Genomic DNA, 21,441 nt, shown 5'->3' on the forward strand with positions numbered 1-21,441 from the left:
TCCCATCCCTCTTCTCCAAACTCCTCCTCTCCTCTCCCACCCCTCCTCTCCAAACTCCTCCTGTCCTCTCCCATCCCTCCTCTCCAAACTCCTCCTCTCCTCTCCCATCCCTCCTCTCCAAACTCCTCCTCTCCTCTCCCATCCCTCCTCTCCAAACTCCTCCTCTCCTCTCCCACCCCTCCTCTCCAAACTCCTCCTGTCCTCTCCCATCCCTCCTCTCCAAACTCCTCCTCTCCTCTCCCATCCCTCCTCTCCAAACTCCTCCTGTCCTCTCCCATCCCTCCTCTCCAAACTCCTCCTCTCCTCTCCCATCCCTCTTCTCCAAACTCCTCCTGTCCTCTCCCATCCCTCCTCTCCAACTCCTCCTCTCCTCTCCCATCCCTCCTCTCCAAACTCCTCCTCTCCCTCCCATCCCTCCTCTCCCATCCCTCCTCTCCCATCCCTCCTCTCCCATCCCTCCTCTCCCATCCCTCCTCTCCAAACTCCTTCCTCTCCTCTCTCATACCTCCTCTCCTCTCTCATCCCTCCCATCCCACCTTTCCAAACTCCTCTTCTCCTCTTTCATTCCTCCTTTCCAAACGCCTCCTCTCCTCTCTCATCCCTCCCATCCCATCCCATCCCACCTCTCCAAACTCCTCCTCTCCTCTCCCATCCCTCCCATTCCACCTCTCCAAACTCCTCCTCTCCTCTCTCATCCCTCCCATCCCATTCCACCTCTCCAAACTCCTCCTCTCCTCTCCCATCCCTCCCATCCCATCCCTCCTCTCCAAACTCCTCCTCTCCTCTCTCATCCCACCTCTCCAAACTGCTCCTCTCCTCTCTCATCCCACCTCTCCAAACTCCTCCTCTCCTCTCCCATCCCTCCCATCCCACCTCTCCAAACTCCTCCTCTCCTCTCCCATCCCTCTTCTCCAAACTCCTCCTCTCCTCTCTCATCCCTCCCTCCCACCTCTCCAAACTCCTCCTCTCCTCTCCCATCCCCCTCTCCAAACTCCTCCTCTCCTCTCCCATCCCTCCTCTCCAAACTCCTCCTCTCCTCTCCCATCCCTCCTCTCCAAACTCCTCTCTCCTCTCCATCCCCCTCTCCAAACTCCTCCTCTCCTCCCCATCCCCCTCCTCCTCTCCTCTCCCATCCCACCTCTCCAAACTCCTCCTCTCCTCTCCCATCCCTCCCATCCCAACTCCTCCTCTCCTCTCCCATCCCCCCTCTCCAAACTCCTCCTCTCCTCTCATTCCTCCTCTCCAAACTCCTCCTCCACTATCCCATCCTTCCTCTCCCATCCCACCTCTCCAAACTCCTCCTCTCCTCTCCCATCCCTCCCATCCCTCCTCTCCAAACTCCTCCTCTCCTCTCTCATCCCTCCTCTCCAAACTCATCCTCTCCGGTGTCATCCCTTCTCTCCCATCCATTCCTCCTCATCTCTCCAATCCCTCCTCTCCTCTCTCCTAACCCATCCATCCTCTCCTCTCCCATTCCTCCTCTGCTTCCTCCTTTCCTCTGCCTCCAACCACCACATTAACCCTTCACCACTCTGTTCCCGCCGAAGACTTTTCAGAGGCCATCTTGATGAAGACTAAGTGAATCATTTGTGTGAGTGTGTGTAGCGAGTGAGAAGGAGTTTGATATAATAGACAAATAGGGATGTCCACATCTCAGTGCCTGTAGCATATTCCTACTGTATCCTGTTAGAAGTGTAACATATTCCTACTGTATCCTGTTAGAAGTGTAACATATCCCTACTGTATCCTGTTAGAAGTGTAACATATTCCTACTGTATCCTGTTAGAAGTGTAACATATTCCTACTGTATCCTGTTAGAAGTGTAACATATTCCTACTGTATCCTGTTAGAAGTGTAACATATTCCTACTGTATCCTGTTAGAAGTGTAACATATTCCTACTGTATCCTGTTAGAAGTGTAACATATTCCTACTGTATCCTGTTAGAAGTGTAACATATTCCTACTGTATCCTGTTAGAAGTGTAACATATTCCTACTGTATCCTGTTAGAAGTGTAACATATTCCTACTGTATCCTGTTAGAAGTGTAACATATTCCTACTGTATCCTGTTAGAAGTGTAACATATTCCTACTGTATCCTGTTAGAAGTGTAACATATTCCTACTGTATCCTGTTAGAAGTGTAAGGGCTGTGATGTCTGGACAGATAGATGCATACCACTATTTAATCAGCTAATCAACGTTTCCTTCCTTGAAAGCGTATAAACACACACATTTTACGTGTCGGAAAGTGGATGCCTCTATTTAATCAGCTAATTAACTTTTCCTCCCGTGAAAATGGTTAGAGCGTGTCGACCTGTGTGGATACAGCGTGTCGCCCTGCGTGTGCCCCTGTTCATTGTCATCAGCCGCCTCATTGGAAGCCCATGCAGCCCATGCAGAGCCAATATACAACTGGAATTGCCCCGTAGCCGTCAAGTCTTTCAGTCATAAATCACAATTACAATGGCCAATTAGAGCCTGCCTGTTCCCTTTTAATTTCCTCTTTGCGTCTAATTCTAGAATGCTAATTCAATAGAAACATCTGGTTAGCTTCTATCGTCATGCCTGTTTTATAACGGTGCGTTGTTGTTGTTTTCCACATTCATCTTGTTGTTTTTGTCCTGGTGCCATGAGAATCGTCGTTATGAGAACCGTCGTTATGAGAACCGTCGTTATGAGAACCGTCGTTATGAGAACCGTCGTTATGAAAGCCGTCGTTATGAGAACCGTCGTTATGAGAATCGTCGTTATGAGAATCGTCGTTATGAGAACCGTCGTTATGAGAATCGTCGTTATGAGAGCCGTCGTTATGAGAACCGTCGTTATGAGAACCGTCGTTATGAGAACCGTCGTTATGAGAACCGTCGTTATGAGAACCGTCGTTATGAAAGCCGTCGTTATGAGAACCGTCGTTATGAGAGCCGTCGTTATGAGAACCGTCGTTATGAGAGCCGTCGTTATGAGAGCCGTCGTTATGAGAACCGTCGTTATGAGAGCCGTCGTTATGAGAACCGTCGTTATGAGAACCGTCGTTATGAGAACCGTCTTTATGAGAGGCGTCTTTATGAGAGCCGTCGTTATGAGAGCCGTCGTTATGAGAGCCGTCGTTATGAGAGCCGTCGTTATGAGAGCCGTCGTTATGAGAGCCGTCGTTATGAGAGCCGTCGTTTATGAGAGACCGTCGTTATGAGAACCGTCGTTATGAGAGCCGTCGTTATGAGAGCCGTCGTTATGAGAGCCGTCTTTATGAGAGCCGTCGTTATGAGAGCCGTCGTTATGAGAGCCGTCGTTATGAGAGCCGTCGTTTATGAGAAGCCGTCGTTATGAGAGCCGTCGTTATGAGAGCCGTCGTTATGAGAGCCGTCGTTATGAGAGCCGTCGTTATGAGAGCCGTCGTTATGAGAACCGTCGTTATGAGAGCCGTCGTTATGAGAGCCGTCGTTATGAGAGCTGTCGTTATGAGAGACGTCGTTATGAGAACGTTTCTCTTTCTCCCCTTCTCTCGTTCTTCTTCTCTCCCTCCCTCTCTCCCTCTCCTTCATACCCCTCTCTCTCAAATCAAGTCTATTCATGATATCCTCTAGCTCCTTCCTGCTGCTTCCTAAACTATGTCTAACAAACACTGGGATGTTTCCCTCCCCTGTCACAGCCTCCCGATACTCTACAGGCGTGAGGCACAGGAGCGCATGCATCCATGTCACATTTCTCTGTCACATGCCAAGCGATAGATAACCCCTCACTTCCAGAAATGATCAGTCATTTACCTCAAAGGAATATGCAAATGGCTGTACATAGCGTGTATCTAGTTTCTTCCCAAAACAACCCGGTAATCGTATTACGGCACTGCAACAGCCACAGTACTTACTCGAACTTGTTTTTTTAAAACCACGCCGCATGTTGACTTTGACTAAGATAAGGAGTGGATCAAAAACACTTGGGTTTGCCAAGGCTGTGATAAGGCGTGCAGAATTTACAGGTGCCTGAATTTACAGGCCTCCTACTATGCCCACAAAAACATGAGTCTAATCTTCCCGCTTCCTGGTTTTTAAATAAGAGATTTAGTTTCTTCTACGCCTGACCCCTGCGGGTACTGCCATTGAGCCAAATTGTCAACGCACCAATCACACGTCATGATACTGCCAGTCTCCCAGATTAAGGAAGCTAGTCTTAAAGTAGCAGCTTATTTCTTACTTCTGCAGGTGATGTTTATTGGAAACACAATAGAAAGCACAGTAACAGTGTTGACAGTAGAGAGCTGGGAATTCTGCATGGATTCAGTGAAACAAAATGACATCTGTCCTGGTTAGGATCGTCTCTGTCTCTCTCTGTGTAAACTAGGGCTGTTGTTTTTAAAAGGGAAACACAGTGCCTTTTTTTTACTGCCTGTTGACTCCTGAGAAATAAAAATGGTTCTTTCATTCCTTGTAATAAATAAAGCGGAGTTTTAAAATCCCCCTTTTTCTTTATCTTGCTGTGGAAATGTCTTCCATCACTCAACGGCTGTCACAGAGAACTCCACCACTCTCTTTTCCTTAGTGGAGAGACCCGGAGAGGGAGAAAGATATGTGTTTCCCAGTGACAAGGCACATATATATGTAAAAAGACAAGTTTCTTACTTTCCTCATCTTCCATAAAGAAAAGCCTACGTGGTCCATGTCTTTGAAGAAAAAAACCCAGTAAACAATGGTTGCCTTGAAATGTCCTTTACCTGTTGTCTGAAAACCTCTCATGTCTCGGCTGTGTCCTCTTCCTCTCTCACCTTTGACCTGTGTGTGTGTGTGTGTGTGTGTGTGCGTGCGTGCGTGCGTGTGCGTGTGTACATTTGTGATGCCAATTCTTCACAACCTGTCTGCCAAACCAAAAGACAAACCATTCAAGGCTAGTACTACTTTATCTTTTCCAGTTGTTCTAATGCCTTTATGAATACGCATTTGGATCAACACATCTGTTTCACTGTTGAACCTAGATTATTGTTTACTAGCTGTTGTCCAATGACTACTAACTGTGGTGTAACCACTCCCTCTTCAACCAGGGTTGATTGGAGCGTGGTCTGTTTAGTAGAAGGCAGCGTTGTGTCGTTGTATCTTGGTTTCTCCCTTGACGAAGGACATGCTGACTAAACACGTCTGAGTTTGAAACTTGTTGTCCTATTAATCATGCCATAACTTACATATTTATTTAACCTTTATTTAACTAGGCAAGTCAGTTAAGAACCAATTCTTATTTAGAATGACGGCCTACCCCGGTCAAACCCAGACGACGCTGGGCCAATTGTGAGCCGCCTTATGGGACTTCCAATCACGGCCGGATGTGATTCAGGCTGGAATGGAACCAGGGTCTGTAGTGACGCCTCTAGCACTGAGATGCCGTGCCTTAGACCTCTGAACCAGGGTCTGTAGTGACGCCTCTAGCACTGAGATGCCGTGCCTTAGACCTCTGCGCCACTAGGGAGCCGATCATGCCATAACTTACATAAAGGCATTTTAAACTAATTACATGACGAGTGCCTTGCTCCTTTTAGTTGTTTTGACTTCGACGGTGTCAACAGGTGGACGTGAATTCAAGGATGTTGTTTTTGTTTTGTTACCTCGTGTCTCGGCTGCTGCACTCTTCTCTCTAACCTTTAACCTCTCTGTGTTTTTACCAGACCTGCTGGCCGTGCCCAAGCACCCCTACGCTGCCATGGAGAACTGGGGTCTGAGTGTGTTTGTAGAGCAGAAGATCCTACTGGACCCAGAGGTCTCATCCTTTTCCTACCAGATGGAGCTAACCATGGTGGTGGTTCATGAGATCTGCCATCAGGTATAATACACTATGCTATGCTAGGCTATGCTACACTTCTCCCACCAGATGAAGCTAACCATGATGGCGGTGCATGAGATCAGCCATCACTTATAATACACTATGCTATGCTATGGAAGGCTACGATACACTTCTCTTACCAGATGGAGCTCATTACAGTGGTGATGCATGAGATCTGCGATCAGGTATAATACACTATGCTAGGCTAGGCTAGGCTACGCTACACTTCTCTTACCAGATGGAGCTCATTATGGTGGTGGTGCATGAGATCAGCGATCAGGTATAACACACTATGCTAGGCTAGGCTAGGCTATGCTACGCTACACTTCTCTTACCAGATGGAGCTCATTATGGTGGTGGTGCATGAAATCAGTGATCAGGTATAATACACTATGCTATGCTAGGCTAGGCTATGCTACACTAGGCTACATTACTATACAATACACTAGGCTATGTAATGCTATGCTACGCTAGGTAATTCTATGCATTACACTTTTTGTACCATCAGGTACAAAACACTACTGACCAAACTCATGCCATCTTTAGGGCCCTGAGTTGTTCCTTACTTGAAACCATGGGTCTTAATTATACCCTGTAACTGGGGGCTGGAGTGTTTTTCTGATCAGGTCACGTGGTAAAACACTCCTGGTCCTTCGTCACCACAGCAGAGTAGAGCTTCAGTTATACCAGGCTCCTTGATGACAATAGGATGAGGGCTGAGTGTTTGTGTTCTACTCTGTTTTCCCTGAGTCTCTCAGGCAGGTGCCTTAATCAAACTCTGGGTCTACATCAAAGACTCTTTCTCTCTGTCTCTCTCTCTCTCTCTCTCACACACACACACACACACAGACAGACAGACAGACAGACAGACAGACAGACAGACAGACAGACAGACAGACAGACAGACAGACAGACAGACAGACAGACAGACACACACACACACACACACACACACACACACACACACACACACACACACAGTCCATTAGTTTGTCTAGCTGATAGAGATCAGAAGGGTTTTATATATCAGTAACAAAGAGGACTGCTGCCATATCCACAGGTTAATGAAGGCTTGACAGAGATCAGAGGCTCACATCTGGCACAGTCATTATAGGTAATGGAAAACACAGCTCCATGTTTCTGCATAAATATAGCATTAGTGAGATGCAGCCAGTAACACATTAATAAACCCTCTGTGCGCGTTCTAACAGTCATTATTTGTTGTGATGATAAATGATAAGCTCAACCCCTGCAGTTCAGCTAGGTGATGTTTTCTTTCCATTACACCCATTCATTCATTTTCAATACATTTATTTCATCACAATAGTCCACTCACTAAGATTGTCACCCTATTAGACCAATGAGAAAGAGAGTTCCAAACCTCTCTGCCAATAACAGCTAGTTTTCAGTTTTCCCCTCCCCAACTCAGACCACTCCCAGACAGTCCTAGCTAAATTCTTGCATGAGAAATTGCTATTTGCTAAGAAGCTATTTTTGTTGTAAACATTCACAGTAAGGTACTTAATTGTTACCCATAAATGATTTGATATTGAGATAAAAACAGCTGTGTTGGAACTTTTGCTAAATTAATGTATTGTAATTGTATCGAAAGGGTACAGGTGAACACTGTATTGGCCACTGCTAGCCTGATAACTAAGTCCTTGAAAGCCCTGTTTCTTAACCGTCCATCTGATTGATGTGTGATGGGATACAGGTACTGTAAACACTGTATTGGCTACTGTTAGCCATGTTGTTTAACCGTCCATCTGATTGATGTGTGATGGGATACAGGTACTGTAAACACTGTATTGGCTACTGTTAGCCATGTTGTTTAACCGTCCATCTGATTGATGTGTGATGGGATACAGGTACTGTAAACACTGTATTGGCTACCGTTAGCCCTGTTGTTTAACCGTCCATCTGATTGATGTGTGATGGGATACAGGTACTGTAAACACTGTATTGGCTACTGTTAGCCATGTTGTTTAACCGTCCATCTGATTGATGTGTGATGGGATACAGGTACTGTAAACACTGTATTGGCTACTGTCAGCCATGTTGTTTAACCATCCATCTGATTGATGTGTGATGGGATACAGGTACTGTAAACACTGTATTGGCTACTGTTAGCCATGTTGTTTAACCGTCCATCTGATTGATGTGTGATGGGATACAGGTACTGTAAACACTGTATTGGCTACTGTTAGCCATGTTGTTTAACCGTCCATCTGATTGATGTGTGATGGGATACAGGTACTGTAAACACTGTATTGGCTACTGTTAGCCATGTTGTTTAACCGTCCATCTGATTGATGTGTGATGGGATACAGGTACTGTAAACACTGTATTGGCTACTGTTAGCCATGTTGTTTAACCGTCCATCTGATTGATGTGTGATGGGATACAGGTACTGTAAACACTGTATTGGCTACCGTTAGCCATGTTGTTTAACCGTCCATCTGATTGATGTGTGATGGGATACAGGTACTGTAAACACTGTATTGGCTACTGTTAGCCATGTTGTTTAACCGTCCATCTGATTGATGTGTGATGGGATACAGGTACTGTAAACACTGTATTGGCTACCGTTAGCCCTGTTGTTTAACCGTCCATCTGATTGATGTGTGATGGGGTACAGGTACTGTAAACACTGTATTGGCTACTGTTAGCCATGTTGTTTAACCGTCCATCTGATTGATGTGTGATGGGATACAGGTACTGTAAACACTGTATTGGCTACCGTTAGCCATGTTGTTTAACCGTCCATCTGATTGATGTGTGATGGGATACAGGTACTGTAAACACTGTATTGGCTACTGTTAGCCCTGTTGTTTAACCGTCCATCTGATTGATGTGTGATGGGGTACAGGTACTGTAAACACTGTATTGGCTACTGTTAGCCATGTTGTTTAACCATCCATCTGATTGATGTGTGATGGGATACAGGTACTGTAAACACTGTATTGGCTACTGTTAGCCATGTTGTTTAACCGTCCATCTGATTGATGTGTGATGGGATACAGGTACTGTAAACACTGTATTGGCTACTGTTAGCCATGTTGTTTAACCGTCCATCTGATTGATGTGTGATGGGATACAGGTACTGTAAACACTGTATTGGCTACTGTTAGCCATGTTGTTTAACCGTCCATCTGATTGATGTGTGATGGGATACAGGTACTGTAAACACTGTATTGGCTACTGTTAGCCATGTTGTTTAACCGTCCATCTGATTGATGTGTGATGGGATACAGGATCACATTATGTCCCCTTTAAAACTCAGCTCTTTCCATTCAACTTGAATTTGACCCATTCCCCCCATGTTTATTCCTCCCTCTGTCTAGGACACTAAAACACTCCTGCACTGTTCTGTTCAGACTCATCAGCACGTTGTCCTTAGAGGGTTTATAGGGCCAGGGCTACAGAGGCTGACAGGATAGGATACACACACAAGCACCAACAGCCATCTACACTGGCAGATTAACACCCTGGGGTCCTATATATCCTGCCTGAGTCCCAAAAAGGCACCCTTTCCCCTATGTAGTGCACTTCTTTAGAACACGGACCATAGAGTAGTGTGTAGGGAATACAGTAGGGTGCCATTTAGGACACAGTCTACTGTATATGTCCTGGCTTCAGCTGATTGGTCTTTTATCTCCTCATTATAGAGAGAACAGATAGTTGGAGAGGAAATACCGTTTAACACATCCTCCTCCTGCTGCTCTCACACAGTAATTAGACATCTGGCCAAAGCCTGAACACACACACACACACACACACACACACACACACACACACACACATACACTCATCTGACACAACAGGTTTCTCTCTGCTGTGTCTGGCTCCCCAATGGACCATCCATTGCTGGACAACACTCTGTTTTGCCCGAGAATCTCCCTCTCCCATCTCTACAGCTCAACACTGCTCTTCTCTCCAGTACTGTTAGTATCAGAGCTGCTCTTCTCTCCAGTACTGTTGTTATCAAAGCTGCTCTTCTCTCCAGTACTGTTGGTATCAAAGCTGCTCTTCTCTCCAGTACTGTTGGTATCAAAGCTGCTCTTCTCTCCAGTACTGTTGGTATCAAAGCTGCTCTTCTCTCCAGTACTGTTGTTATCAAAGCTGCTCTTCTCTCCAGTACTGTTGGTATCAAAGCTGCTCCTCTCTCCAGTACTGTTGGTATCAAAGCTGCTCTTCTCTCCAGTACTGTTGGTATCAAAGCTGCTCTTCTCTCCAGTACTGTTGGTATCAAAGCTGCTCTTCTCTCCAGTACTGTTAGTATCAAAGCTGCTCTTCTCTCCAGTACTGTTGTTATCAAAGCTGCTCTTCTCTCCAGTTCTGTTAGTATAAAAGCTGCTCTTCTCTCCAGTACTGTTAGTATCAAAGCTGCTCTTCTCTCCAGTACTGTTGGTATCAAAGCTGCTCTTCTCTCCAGTACTGTTGGTATCAAAGCTGCTCTTCTCTCCAGTACTGTTGGTATCAAAGCTGCTCTTCTCTCCAGTACTGTTGGTATCAAAGCTGCTCTTCTCTCCAGTACTGTTGGTATCAGAGCTGCTCTTCTCTCCAGTACTGTTGGTATCAAAGCTGCTCTTCTCTCCAGTACTGTTGGTATCAAAGCTGCTCTTCTCTCCAGTACTGTTGGTATCAAAGCTGCTCTTCTCTCCAGTACTGTTGGTATCAAAGCTGCTCCTCTCTCCAGTACTGTTGGTATCAGAGCTGCTCTTCTCTCCAGTACTGTTGGTATCAAAGCTGCTCTTCTCTCCAGTACTGTTAGTATCAAAGCTGCTCTTCTCTCCAGTACTGTTGGTATCAAAGCTGCTCTTCTCTCCAGTACTGTTGGTATCAAAGCTGCTCTTCTCTCCAGTACTGTTGGTATCAAAGCTGCTCCTCTCTCCAGTACTGTTGGTATCAAAGCTGCTCCTCTCTCCAGTACTGTTGGTATCAAAGCTGCTCTTCTCTCCAGTACTGTTGTTATCAAAGCTGCTCTTCTCTCCAGTACTGTTGGTATCAAAGCTGCTCTTCTCTCCAGTACTGTTGGTATCAAAGCTGCTCTTCTCTCCAGTACTGTTAGTATCAAAGCTGCTCTTCTCTCCAGTACTGTTGTTATCAAAGCTGCTCTTCTCTCCAGTACTGTTGGTATCAAAGCTGCTCTTCTCTCCAGTACTGTTGGTATCAAAGCTGCTCTTCTCTCCAGTACTGTTGGTATCAAAGCTGCTCTTCTCTCCAGTACTGTTAGTATCAAAGCTGCTCTTCTCTCCAGTACTGTTAGTATCAAAGCTGCTCTTCTCTCCAGTACACTGTTGGTATCAAAGCTGCTCTTCTCTCCAGTACTGTTAGTATCAAAACTGCTCTTCTCTCCAGTACTGTTGGTATCAAAGCTGCTCTTCTCTCCAGTACTGTTGGTATCAAAGCTGCTCTTCTCTCCAGTACTGTTGGTATCAAAGCTGCTCTTCTCTCCAGTACTGTTAGTATCAAAGCTGCTCTTCTCTCCAGTACTGTTGGTATCAAAGCTGCTCTTCTCTCCAGTACTGTTAGTATCAGAGCTGCTCTTCTCTCCAGTACATTGTTGGTATCAAAGCTGCTCTTCTCTCCAGTACTGTTGGTATCAAAGCTGCTCTTCTCTCCAGTACTGTTAGTATCAGAGCTGCTCTTCTCTCCAGTACTGTTAGTATCAAAGCTGCTCTTCTCTCCAGTACTGTTGGTATCAAAGCTGCTCTTCTCTCCAGTACTGTTAGTATCAAAGCTGCTCCTCTCTCCAGTACTGTTAGTATCAAAGCTGCCCTTCTCTCCAGTACTGTTGGTATCAAAGCTGCCCTTCTCTCCAGTACTGTTGGTATCAAAGCTGCTCTTCTCTCCAGTACACTGTTGGTATCAAAGCTGCTCTTCTCTCCAGTACTGTTGGTATCAAAGCTGCTCTTCTCTCCAGTACTGTTAGTATCAGAGCTGCTCTTCTCTCCAGTACACTGTTGGTATCAAAGCTGCTCTTCTCTCCAGTACTGTTGGTATCAAAGCTGCTCTTCTCTCCAGTACTGTTAGTATCAAAGCTGCTCTTCTCTCCAGTACACTGTTGGTATCAAAGCTGCTCTTCTCTCCAGTACTGTTGGTATCAAACCTGCTCTTCTCTCCAGTACTGTTAGTATCAAAGCTGCTCTTCTCTCCAGTACTGTTGGTATCAAAGCTGCTCTTCTCTCCAGTACTGTTGGTATCAAAGCTGCTCTTCTCTCCAGTACTGTTGGTATCAAAGCTGCTCTTCTCTCCAGTACTGTTGGTATCAAAGCTGCTCTTCTCTCCAGTACTGTTGGTATCAGAGCTGCTCTTCTCTCCAGTACACTGTTGGTATCAAAGCTGCTCTTCTCTCCAGTACTGTTGGTATCAAAGCTGCTCTTCTCTCCAGTACTGTTAGTATCAAAGCTGCTCTTCTCTCCAGTACACTGTTGGTATCAAAGCTGCTCTTCTCTCCAGTACTGTTGGTATCAAAGCTGCTCTTCTCTCCAGTACTGTTAGTATCAAAGCTGCTCTTCTCTCCAGTACTGTTGGTATCAAAGCTGCTCCTCTCTCCAGTACTGTTGGTATCAAAGCTGCTCTTCTCTCCAGTACTGTTGGTATCAAAGCTGCTCTTCTCTCCAGTACACTGTTGGTATCAAAGCTGCTCCTCTCTCCAGTACTGTTAGTATCAAAGCTGCCCTTCTCTCCAGTACTGTTGGTATCAAAGCTGCCCTTCTCTCCAGTACTGTTGGTATCAAAGCTGCTCTTCTCTCCAGTACACTGTTGGTATCAAAGCTGCTCTTCTCTCCAGTACTGTTGGTATCAAAGCTGCTCTTCTCTCCAGTACTGTTAGTATCAGAGCTGCTCTTCTCTCCAGTACACTGTTGGTATCAAAGCTGCTCTTCTCTCCAGTACTGTTGGTATCAAAGCTGCTCTTCTCTCCAGTACTGTTAGTATCAAAGCTGCTCTTCTCTCCAGTACACTGTTGGTATCAAAGCTGCTCTTCTCTCCAGTACTGTTGGTATCAAAGCTGCTCTTCTCTCCAGTACTGTTAGTATCAAAGCTGCTCTTCTCTCCAGTACACTGTTGGTATCAAAGCTGCTCTTCTCTCCAGTACTGTTGGTATCAAAGCTGCTCTTCTCTCCAGTACTGTTGGTATCAAAGCTGCTCTTCTCTCCAGTACTGTTGGTATCAAAGCTGCTCTTCTCTCCAGTACTGTTGGTATCAGAGCTGCTCTTCTCTCCAGTACACTGTTGGTATCAAAGCTGCTCTTCTCTCCAGTACTGTTGGTATCAAAGCTGCTCTTCTCTCCAGTACTGTTAGTATCAAAGCTGCTCTTCTCTCCAGTACACTGTTGGTATCAAAGCTGCTCTTCTCTCCAGTACTGTTGGTATCAAAGCTGCTCTTCTCTCCAGTACTGTTGGTATCAAAGCTGCTCTTCTCTCCAGTACTGTTAGTATCAAAGCTGCTCTTCTCTCCAGTACTGTTGGTATCAAAGCTGCTCTTCTCTCCAGTACTGTTAGTATCAAAGCTGCTCTTCTCTCCAGTACTGTTAGTATCAAAGCTGCTCTTCTCTCCAGTACTGTTAGTATCAAAGCTGCTCTTCTCTCCAGTACTGTTGGTATCAAAGCTGCTCTTCTCTCCAGCGGTCTGTTACAGTACTGAGTATCAAAGCTGCTCCTCTCTCCAGCATGTCTGTCTGTGATACAGTACTGTTACTAACCCACTTTCTGGGCCTGGCATTGTTACAGTCTATTACTGAGAGATCAAACAAACGAAGTCAAGCCCATTTTTAGGTTTTCCAGTAAAAAGTGGAACATTGAAAAAAATATATATTTCTCCTCCCAATGGTTGTTCTCCTCAGAATTGAACTGGAACAATGTGAAATTACTTTCTGCTTGTGTCTGTTTTCTTCTGTGCTCATTCGCCAGCCTTTGTGACACTCCAGTGTTGAGGAGCAACTGGGATTTTGGTCTTCTATGTTGACAGTTGATTATTTATCAGCTGTGGGAGACTGTCTCGACAAGTGAGCATTGTTGGAATGGCTTCATATTCACATTCAGAAGGCTATTTTTTTATTTTTTTATTCAATTTATTTTATATACAAACACATATGAATGGAGGATCACAGTACAAATATTATCCTTGACAATACAAACAAAACTAATTCAAATGTTGTACAAACAAACAAGCAAACAATATAGCTATGTACATACTGTCAGGAGTCATAATTATTTGAGAACACAAAATGAATCGTACAGGCAGGAAGCAAGAGTTCCCAATATAATGTTTGGATGGTATGGGAAATTTCACGGTATCGAAATTGCACTGACTTTTTCACTTTAAAATGGATGCCAAACGAAATCCATTGATTTCAAAGTTTAACAAACCATACAACTCTATGCACAAGGGCTACTTTTAACAATTTACACTGAAAATGTTACAAATACACATTTACTGGGAGAACTGTGCAGATGAAAAGTTTGGTAAAATCTCTCTTCGTTTTTTACGTGTCCACATTTTCCAACAACTATCTTAAATATCTGCTCCAAATGAAGATTCAACAATGTCGGCAGAAAGAATGGAGTGTCAGCTATGTATGAAGATTCAACAATGTCGGCAGAAAGAATGGAGTGTCAGCTATGTATGAAGATTCAACAATGTCGGCAGAAAGAATGGAGTGTCAGCTATGTATGAAGATTCAACAATGTCGGCAGAAAGAATGGAGTGTCAGCTATGTATGAAGATTCAACAATGTCGGCAGAAAGAATGGAGTGTCAGCTATTTACTGTGAAATGTTTTATTTTGACAGTAAGTGAAGTGACTGCGGTAACAGAATTTCATCATGGGTCCCTGATCTGTACTACACAGAAATGCATTATTATGGATGTGAATGTCATTCTGTTCACGGTGATGTATCCTGAACAGGTTAGACGAGGGTCTAAATATGCAACATATTATTCTACACACTGGCTATTATTTTAATGAGCTCTGCCCCCAAACAAGAACAAATTTGGTTTGCCTGGCAAAGACCAAATCTGAACCAATCATAGACGTCTATGTTCCAAAGTACAGCACAGAACAATAGAGTTCAGTACAGTAGAGTAGAGTAGAGTAGAGTTCAGTACAGTACAGTAGAGTAGAGTAGAGTTCAGTACAGTACAGTAGAGTAGAGTAGAGTTCAGTACAGTAGAGTTCAGTAGAGTAGAGTAGAGTTCAGTACAGTAGAGTAGAGTAGAGTTCAGTAGAGTAGAGTTCAGTAGAGTAGAGTTCAGTACAGTACAGTAGAGTAGAGTAGAGTTCAGTACAGTAGAGTTCAGTAGAGTAGAATAGAGTTCAGTACAGTAGAGTAGAGTTCAGTACAGTAGAGTACAGTACAGCACAGTAGAGTAGAGTATAGTTCATTACAGTAGAGTTCAGTAGAGTAGAATAGAGTTCAGTACAGTAGAGTAGAGTAGAGTTCAGTACAGTAGAGTTCAGTAGAGTAGAGTAGAGTTCAGTACAGTAGAGTAGAGTAGAGTTCAGTAGAGTAGAGTTCAGTAGAGTAGAGTTCAGTACAGTACAGTAGAGTAGAGTAGAGTTCATTACAGTAGAGTTCAGTAGAGTAGAATAGAGTTCAGTACAGTAGAGTAGAGTTCAGTACAGTAGAGTTCAGTAGAGTAGGGTAGAGTAGAGTTCAGTACATTGCAGTACAGTAGAGTAGAGTTCAGTACAGTACAGTAGAGTTCAGTACAGTAGAGTACAGTAGAGTAGAGTAGAGTTCAGTACAGTACAGTACAGTACAGTAGAGTAGAGTAGAGTTCAGTACAGTAGAGTTCAGTAGAGCAGAGTAGAGTTAAGTACAGTACAGTAGAGTTCAGTAGAGTAGAGTAGAGTTCAGTACAGTAGAGTAGAGTAGAGTTCAGCACAGTATAGTACAATAGAGTTCAGTACAGTAGAGTAGAGTAGAGTTCAGCGCAGTACAGTAGAGTACAGTACAGTACAGTAGAGTACAGTACAGTAGAATAGAGTTCAGTACAGTAGAGTTCAGTAGAGTAGAGTAGAGTTCATACATTGCAGTACTGTATAGTTCAGTACAGTAGAGTTCAGTACAGTAGAGTAGAGTTCAGTAGAGTAGTGTAGAGTTCAGTACAGTAGAGTATAGCATTCCGTAAAGTACAGTAGAGTTCAGTACAGTTCAGTACAGTACAGTTCAGTACAGTTCAGTTCAGTACAGTTCAGTTCAGTAGAGTAGAGATCAGTTCAGTTCAGTGCAGTAGAGTTCAGTACAGCAGAGTACAGTTCAGTACAGTTCAGTACAATGGAGTTCAGTACAGTAGAGTAGAGTTCAGTTCAGTTCAGTAGAGTAGAGTAGAGTAGAGTAGAGTAGAGTAGAGTTCAGTACAGTACAGTTCAGTACAGTAGAGTTCAGTACAGTACAGTTGAGTAGAGTTCAGTACAGTAGAGTAGAGTTCAGTACAGTTCAGTGCAGTAGAGTTCTGTACAGTAGAGTACAGTTCAGTACAATGGTGTTCAGTACAGTAGAGTAGAGTTCAGTTCAGTACAGTACAGTACAGTAGAGTAGAGTTCAGTACAGTAGAGTTCAGTAGAGCAGAGTAGAGTTAAGTACAGTACAGTAGAGTACAGTACAGTAGAGTAGAGTTCAGTACAGTACAGTAGAGTTCAGTACAGTGAGCAGTACAGTACAGCACAGTAGAGTAGAGTAGAGTTCAGTACAGTAGAGTTCAGTAGAGTTAAGTACAGTACAGTAGAGTACAGTACAGTAGAGTAGAGTTCAGTACAGTACAGTAGAGTTCAGTACAGTAGAGTAGAGTTCAGTAGAGTAGAGTGCAGTACAGTAGAGTAGAGTGCAGTACAGTAGAATAGAGTAGAGTTCAGTACTTTACAGTACAGTAGAGTTCAGTTCAGTAGAGTAGAGTTCAGTACAGTACAGTAGAGTTCAGTACATTTCAGTTCAGTAGAGTAGAGTTCAGTAGAGTAGAGTTCAGTACAGTAGTGTATAGTTCAGTTCAGTAGAGTAGAGTTCAGTTCAGTTCAGTAGAGTAGAGTTCAGTACAGTAGTGTATAGTTCAGTTCAGTAGAGTAGAGTTCAGTAGAGTAGAGTTCAGTACAGTAGTGTATAGTTCAGTTCAGTAGAGTAGAGTTCAGTTCAGTAGAGTAGAGTTCAGTACAGTACAGCAGGGTAGAGTTCAGTACAGTAGAGAAGAGTTCAGTACAGTAGTGTATAGTTCAGTTCAGTAGAGTAGAGTTCAGTTCAGTAGTGTAGAGTTCAGTACAGTACAGCAGGGTAGAGTTCAGTACAGTAGAGAAGAGTTCAGTACAGTCAAGTAGAGTTCAGTACAGTGGAGTTGAGTTCAGTAGAGTAGGGTAGATTTCAGTACAGTAGAGAAGAGTTCAGTACAGTAGAGTAGATTTCAGTACGTTAGAGTTCATTACAGCAGAGTAGAGTTCAGTACAGTAGAGTTTGATACAGTAGAATTCAGTTCAGTACAGTAGAGTTTGATACAGTAGAGTTCAGTTCAGTACAGTAGAGTTCAGTACAGTAGAGTTCAGTACAGTAGAGTAGAGTTCAGTACAGTAGAAAAGAGTTCAGTACAGTAGAGTTTGAAACAGTAGAGTTCAGTTCAGTACAGTAGAGTTCAGTACAATAGAGAATAGTTCAGTACAGTAGAGTAGAGTTCAGTACAGTAGAGTTTGATACAGTAGAGTTCAGTTCAGTACAGTAGAGTTCAGTAGAGTAGACTTCAGTTCATCAGAGTATAGTTCATTATAGTAGAGTAGAGTTTAGTAGAGTACGGTAGAGTTCAGTACATTATAGTTCACTACATTATAGTGTTCTCAACTCTAGTGTGCCCTACTGTGTACTGAACTCGATTCTACTGTTTTCTTTTCTTTACTATGTTGTCCAAACTTGTAAACCCACTTGTGGTTTGTGACTACTTTGATTTCCCATTGTAGCCAATACAACTGCAGATATTCCGTTATCAATTATCGGAAATTCCATTATCGATTTGGTAATAATAATTCATAAACAATATTGATATATCAGTAAAAACACTATAACGAATTGGTAGGTCTACCTTTTCTTGTTACTTCTGTGAACTTTCATTATCATCTCTCTTCATGAAGGAGAGACATTTAAAATATCATAAAGATATATAGGGTTTTGTTAATGGCATTTCAAGGCACAAGGCAATGTTTCTTAAATGTACAGAAGGCAGAATAAATGATCCCAAACTAAATATAAGTGTGTATATTAGTTGGCAGGGGTCTTGACTTGAACATTATTGTGTTTTGATGTATTTCTAAAACCTTTTAAGACCTTTTCTGGAAGATGTTTTTCCAAGACCCCGTTTCTGTTTGACCAGAAATCAAAGCCTTTGCTTATTCAGCATTTTGTTCGATGGAATATGGATCTATGCCTTAATTTCAATGATAAATATGGACTCTTAGCTTCCATTTGACACACAATCTGAGATGCTCCTATAAACTTCACATGTTGGTGTTCATGGATCCTTTTACATGGAAATTACCTGATTCTTAGAACAGAACATGTCCTCCCACCTCTCCTTTACCAGGAAGCTCCATTCTTTAGGGTCAGTTGTTAATATCTTAAAATCTGTTAGAGTTTTGCACAGTACTATCACCATGCTTCAACAGGCTTTGTTTATCATGGCTACTGATTGCTCTATACTGTACGAACAATATCTTGAAAATATCATAACCATGTTTGAAGTGAGAGGATTGGAGAGATAAATCAAGCGCTAAGGATAACCTTTCTTTGCTGCTGTTAACCCGACATAAATGATTATTTTCTGAACCAGTTGAAGCACAGATGGAGAGTCTTCATTCAACAAAAATGAACGTGGATCCTTGTTCACATCCTTGTTGAAATATATTTGTTTGAGGTGGTCACTCTGACAGAGCTCCAGAGTTCCTCTGTGGAGATGGGAGAATCTTCCAGAAGGACAACCATCTCTGCAGCACTCCACCAATCAGGCCTTTATGGTAGAGTGGCCAGAAGGAAGCCACTCCTCAGTAAAAGACACGACAGCCTGCTTGGAGTTTGCCAAAAGGCACCTAAATGATTCTCAGACCATGAAAAACAAGATTCTCTGATCTGATGAAACCAAGATTGAACTCTTTGGCCTGAATGCCAAGCGTCACATCTGGAGGAAACCTGGCACCATTTCTACGGTGAAGCATGGTGGTGGCAGCATCATGCTGTGGCGATGTTTTTCAGAGGAAGGGACTTGGATACTAGTCAGGATTGAGGGAAAGATGATATTAATGTAAATATGATATTTCTGTTTTATTTTGTATAAATTTGCAAAATTTATAAAAACCTTTTTTTGCTTTTTCATTATGGGATATTGTGTGTAGATTGATGAGGTAATATAAAAAAATCTGTTTTAGAATAAGGCTGTAATGTAACAAAAGGTGGAAAAAGTCAAGGGGTTCCGAATGCATTGTATGGATACACAAAAGGCTTACAACAGTTTATGGTTGTGCCATATGAGAGAAGGGTCACAGAACTTCTTGATGTAGCCTATTATCATGACACAAGGAGAGACCCAGCTGCAGACAGATGGTTGGAGCCTTACAATGTTTAATAATCCAAAGGGGAAGGCAAGAGAATGGTCGTGGACAGGCAAAAGGTCAAAACCAGTTCAGAGTCCAGGAGGTACAGAGTGGCAGACAGGCTCGAGGTCAAGGCAGGCAGAATGGTCAGGCAGGCGGGTACAGAGTCCAGAAACAGGCAAGGGTCAAAACCGGGATGACTAGAAAAAGGAGGATAGCAAAGGCAGGCGAACGGGAAAAACCACTGGTTGACTTGGCACATAAAAGGCAAACTGGCACAGAGAGACAGGAAACACAGCGATAAATACACTGGAGAAAACAAGGCGAAACCTGGAAGGGGGTGGAGACAATAACAAGGACAGGTGAAACAGATCAGGGTGTGACACCTATCCCAGCTAGCACATAACGTTATGTAAACCATATGTTTTCTTTGAGCTTGTTGGTAAGAGTGTGGTTGTCCTATTGTTATTTTGCATACAACCTTCCCACAATGTTCTGTGAATGGTGCAGGATAGTTGATTGGCTTTGGAACATTCACAGCACATTTAAGGAACTTGAAAAAAAAAACGTTATTTCCTGGTATTTCATCACGTAAAACAGAACGATTCCTTAAAGTTCAAACATGGTTACATTTATTTACAATTTTTGTAACGTTCTATGAACCTTCTACAACTGGTTTGACATTGGGAATTGTTCTTAAATAGTTCAGAGAACATTAAGAAGCTACGTTCCGTAGTGGGAATTTCAGTACCTCAGCATAGCGTTTTCTGTAGGGTTCCTGATGGTTCTATTTAAAGTCATGTTCTCAGAACATTAAACTTTCCATAAAAAACACAAGAAAACATATGTAATGTTCAAAGAACGTTCTAAGAATGTTATTTAACAACATATATATTCCATTCTCAGCGTCAACACAACGTTCTCTGTCTTCTAGTGTGTTCAGGTGTGTTGGCTTGCGCCCACTAATTGGCCACACCGATCTTAATGAGTGCTTGTTTCCTTTGAAATGGGTTCTGTTTGAATAGACTAAAATGAACAGCTTTGAATGAGTAAAAAAACAACATGGCATGCTAACTCCATCCTGGTAGATCAGTGGACTAATTCCATGGATAGAAACCAGAAGATCATAGGTCTGAATCTCACTGACGCCGTGCCACAATAAAGCAAATTATGTGTTTGCATGATTAATGCCTAAGCAAATTAATTTCCATGTGTCCTATCTGTGCGTGGAGTTCAAAACACTTAACCCAAACTAAGCTAGCAGTGTTATTAAAAGTCTTATTGAAACATGTACTCAGAACGTTATTTAATAACCTTTAAATAACCTATAATTTCTGTGCTCAGAACGTTAATACAACCTCCAAGGAAAACTTTCAGGCAACCATAGTTAAACATTCTCAGAACCTCCCTGGAACCATAGTTAAACATTCTCAGAACCTCCCTGGAACCATAGTTAAACATTCTCAGAACCTCCCTGGAACCATAGTTAAACATTCTCAGAACCTCCCTGGAAACATAGTTAAACATTCTCAGAACCTCCCTGGAACCATAGTTAAACATTTTCAGAACCTCCCTGGTACCATAGTTAAACATTCTCAGAACCTCCCTGGAAACATAGTTAAACATTCTCAGAACCTCCCTGCTACCTAAAAATGTACACTCCCAGAACATGCAAAATGTTCACTTCCGTTCTCAGAATGTTTAAAAAAACATTACGTTTTACTGGTCAGGAAACGTATGGCTTCGTTCCCAGAACCAATGAGAAACCAAAAATGTATGTTCCCACAACTTCCATGGAACCAAATGTTTCAGCTGGGATGTTTCTCAGGATAGTACCATACTTGTAGTGAGTTGGAAATAATTGAACAAATTTTTTTTTAAAGCTGTTTTTAACTTAATACCAGGGAAGAAATAGATCTGTATGTCTATGTTGGGCAACATGTGATTCCTCTATGCCTCTCCATGAAGCTGCAATACAATCATTGGACCATACTCTCAAGGATTTGATTTGGAAACACCAGTAATATCATTTGTAATCTGGAAGAGGCAAACCTCCTGTTCCTTTTAACCA

At 43.1% G+C, this 21,441-nt stretch overlaps 1 protein-coding gene across 1 annotated transcript in view; it reads left to right on the top strand.

Annotated features, from left to right (window-relative positions):
- The window catches only part of LOC123731884 (thyrotropin-releasing hormone-degrading ectoenzyme), a 464,288-nt gene that overhangs the window by 194,263 nt on the left and 248,584 nt on the right, over positions 1-21,441 (top strand). Inside the window, exon 4 of the mRNA XM_082964249.1 lies at positions 5,650-5,804. Within this exon, the coding sequence (XP_082820375.1) occupies positions 5,650-5,804 (155 nt within the window). The remainder of the gene's footprint in view (positions 1-5,649; positions 5,805-21,441) is intronic.

Source organism: Salmo salar, chromosome 17 (assembly GCF_965601325.2).
Source record: "Salmo salar chromosome 17, fSalSal1, whole genome shotgun sequence".
NCBI classification, from domain to species: Eukaryota; Metazoa; Chordata; class Actinopteri; order Salmoniformes; family Salmonidae; genus Salmo; species Salmo salar.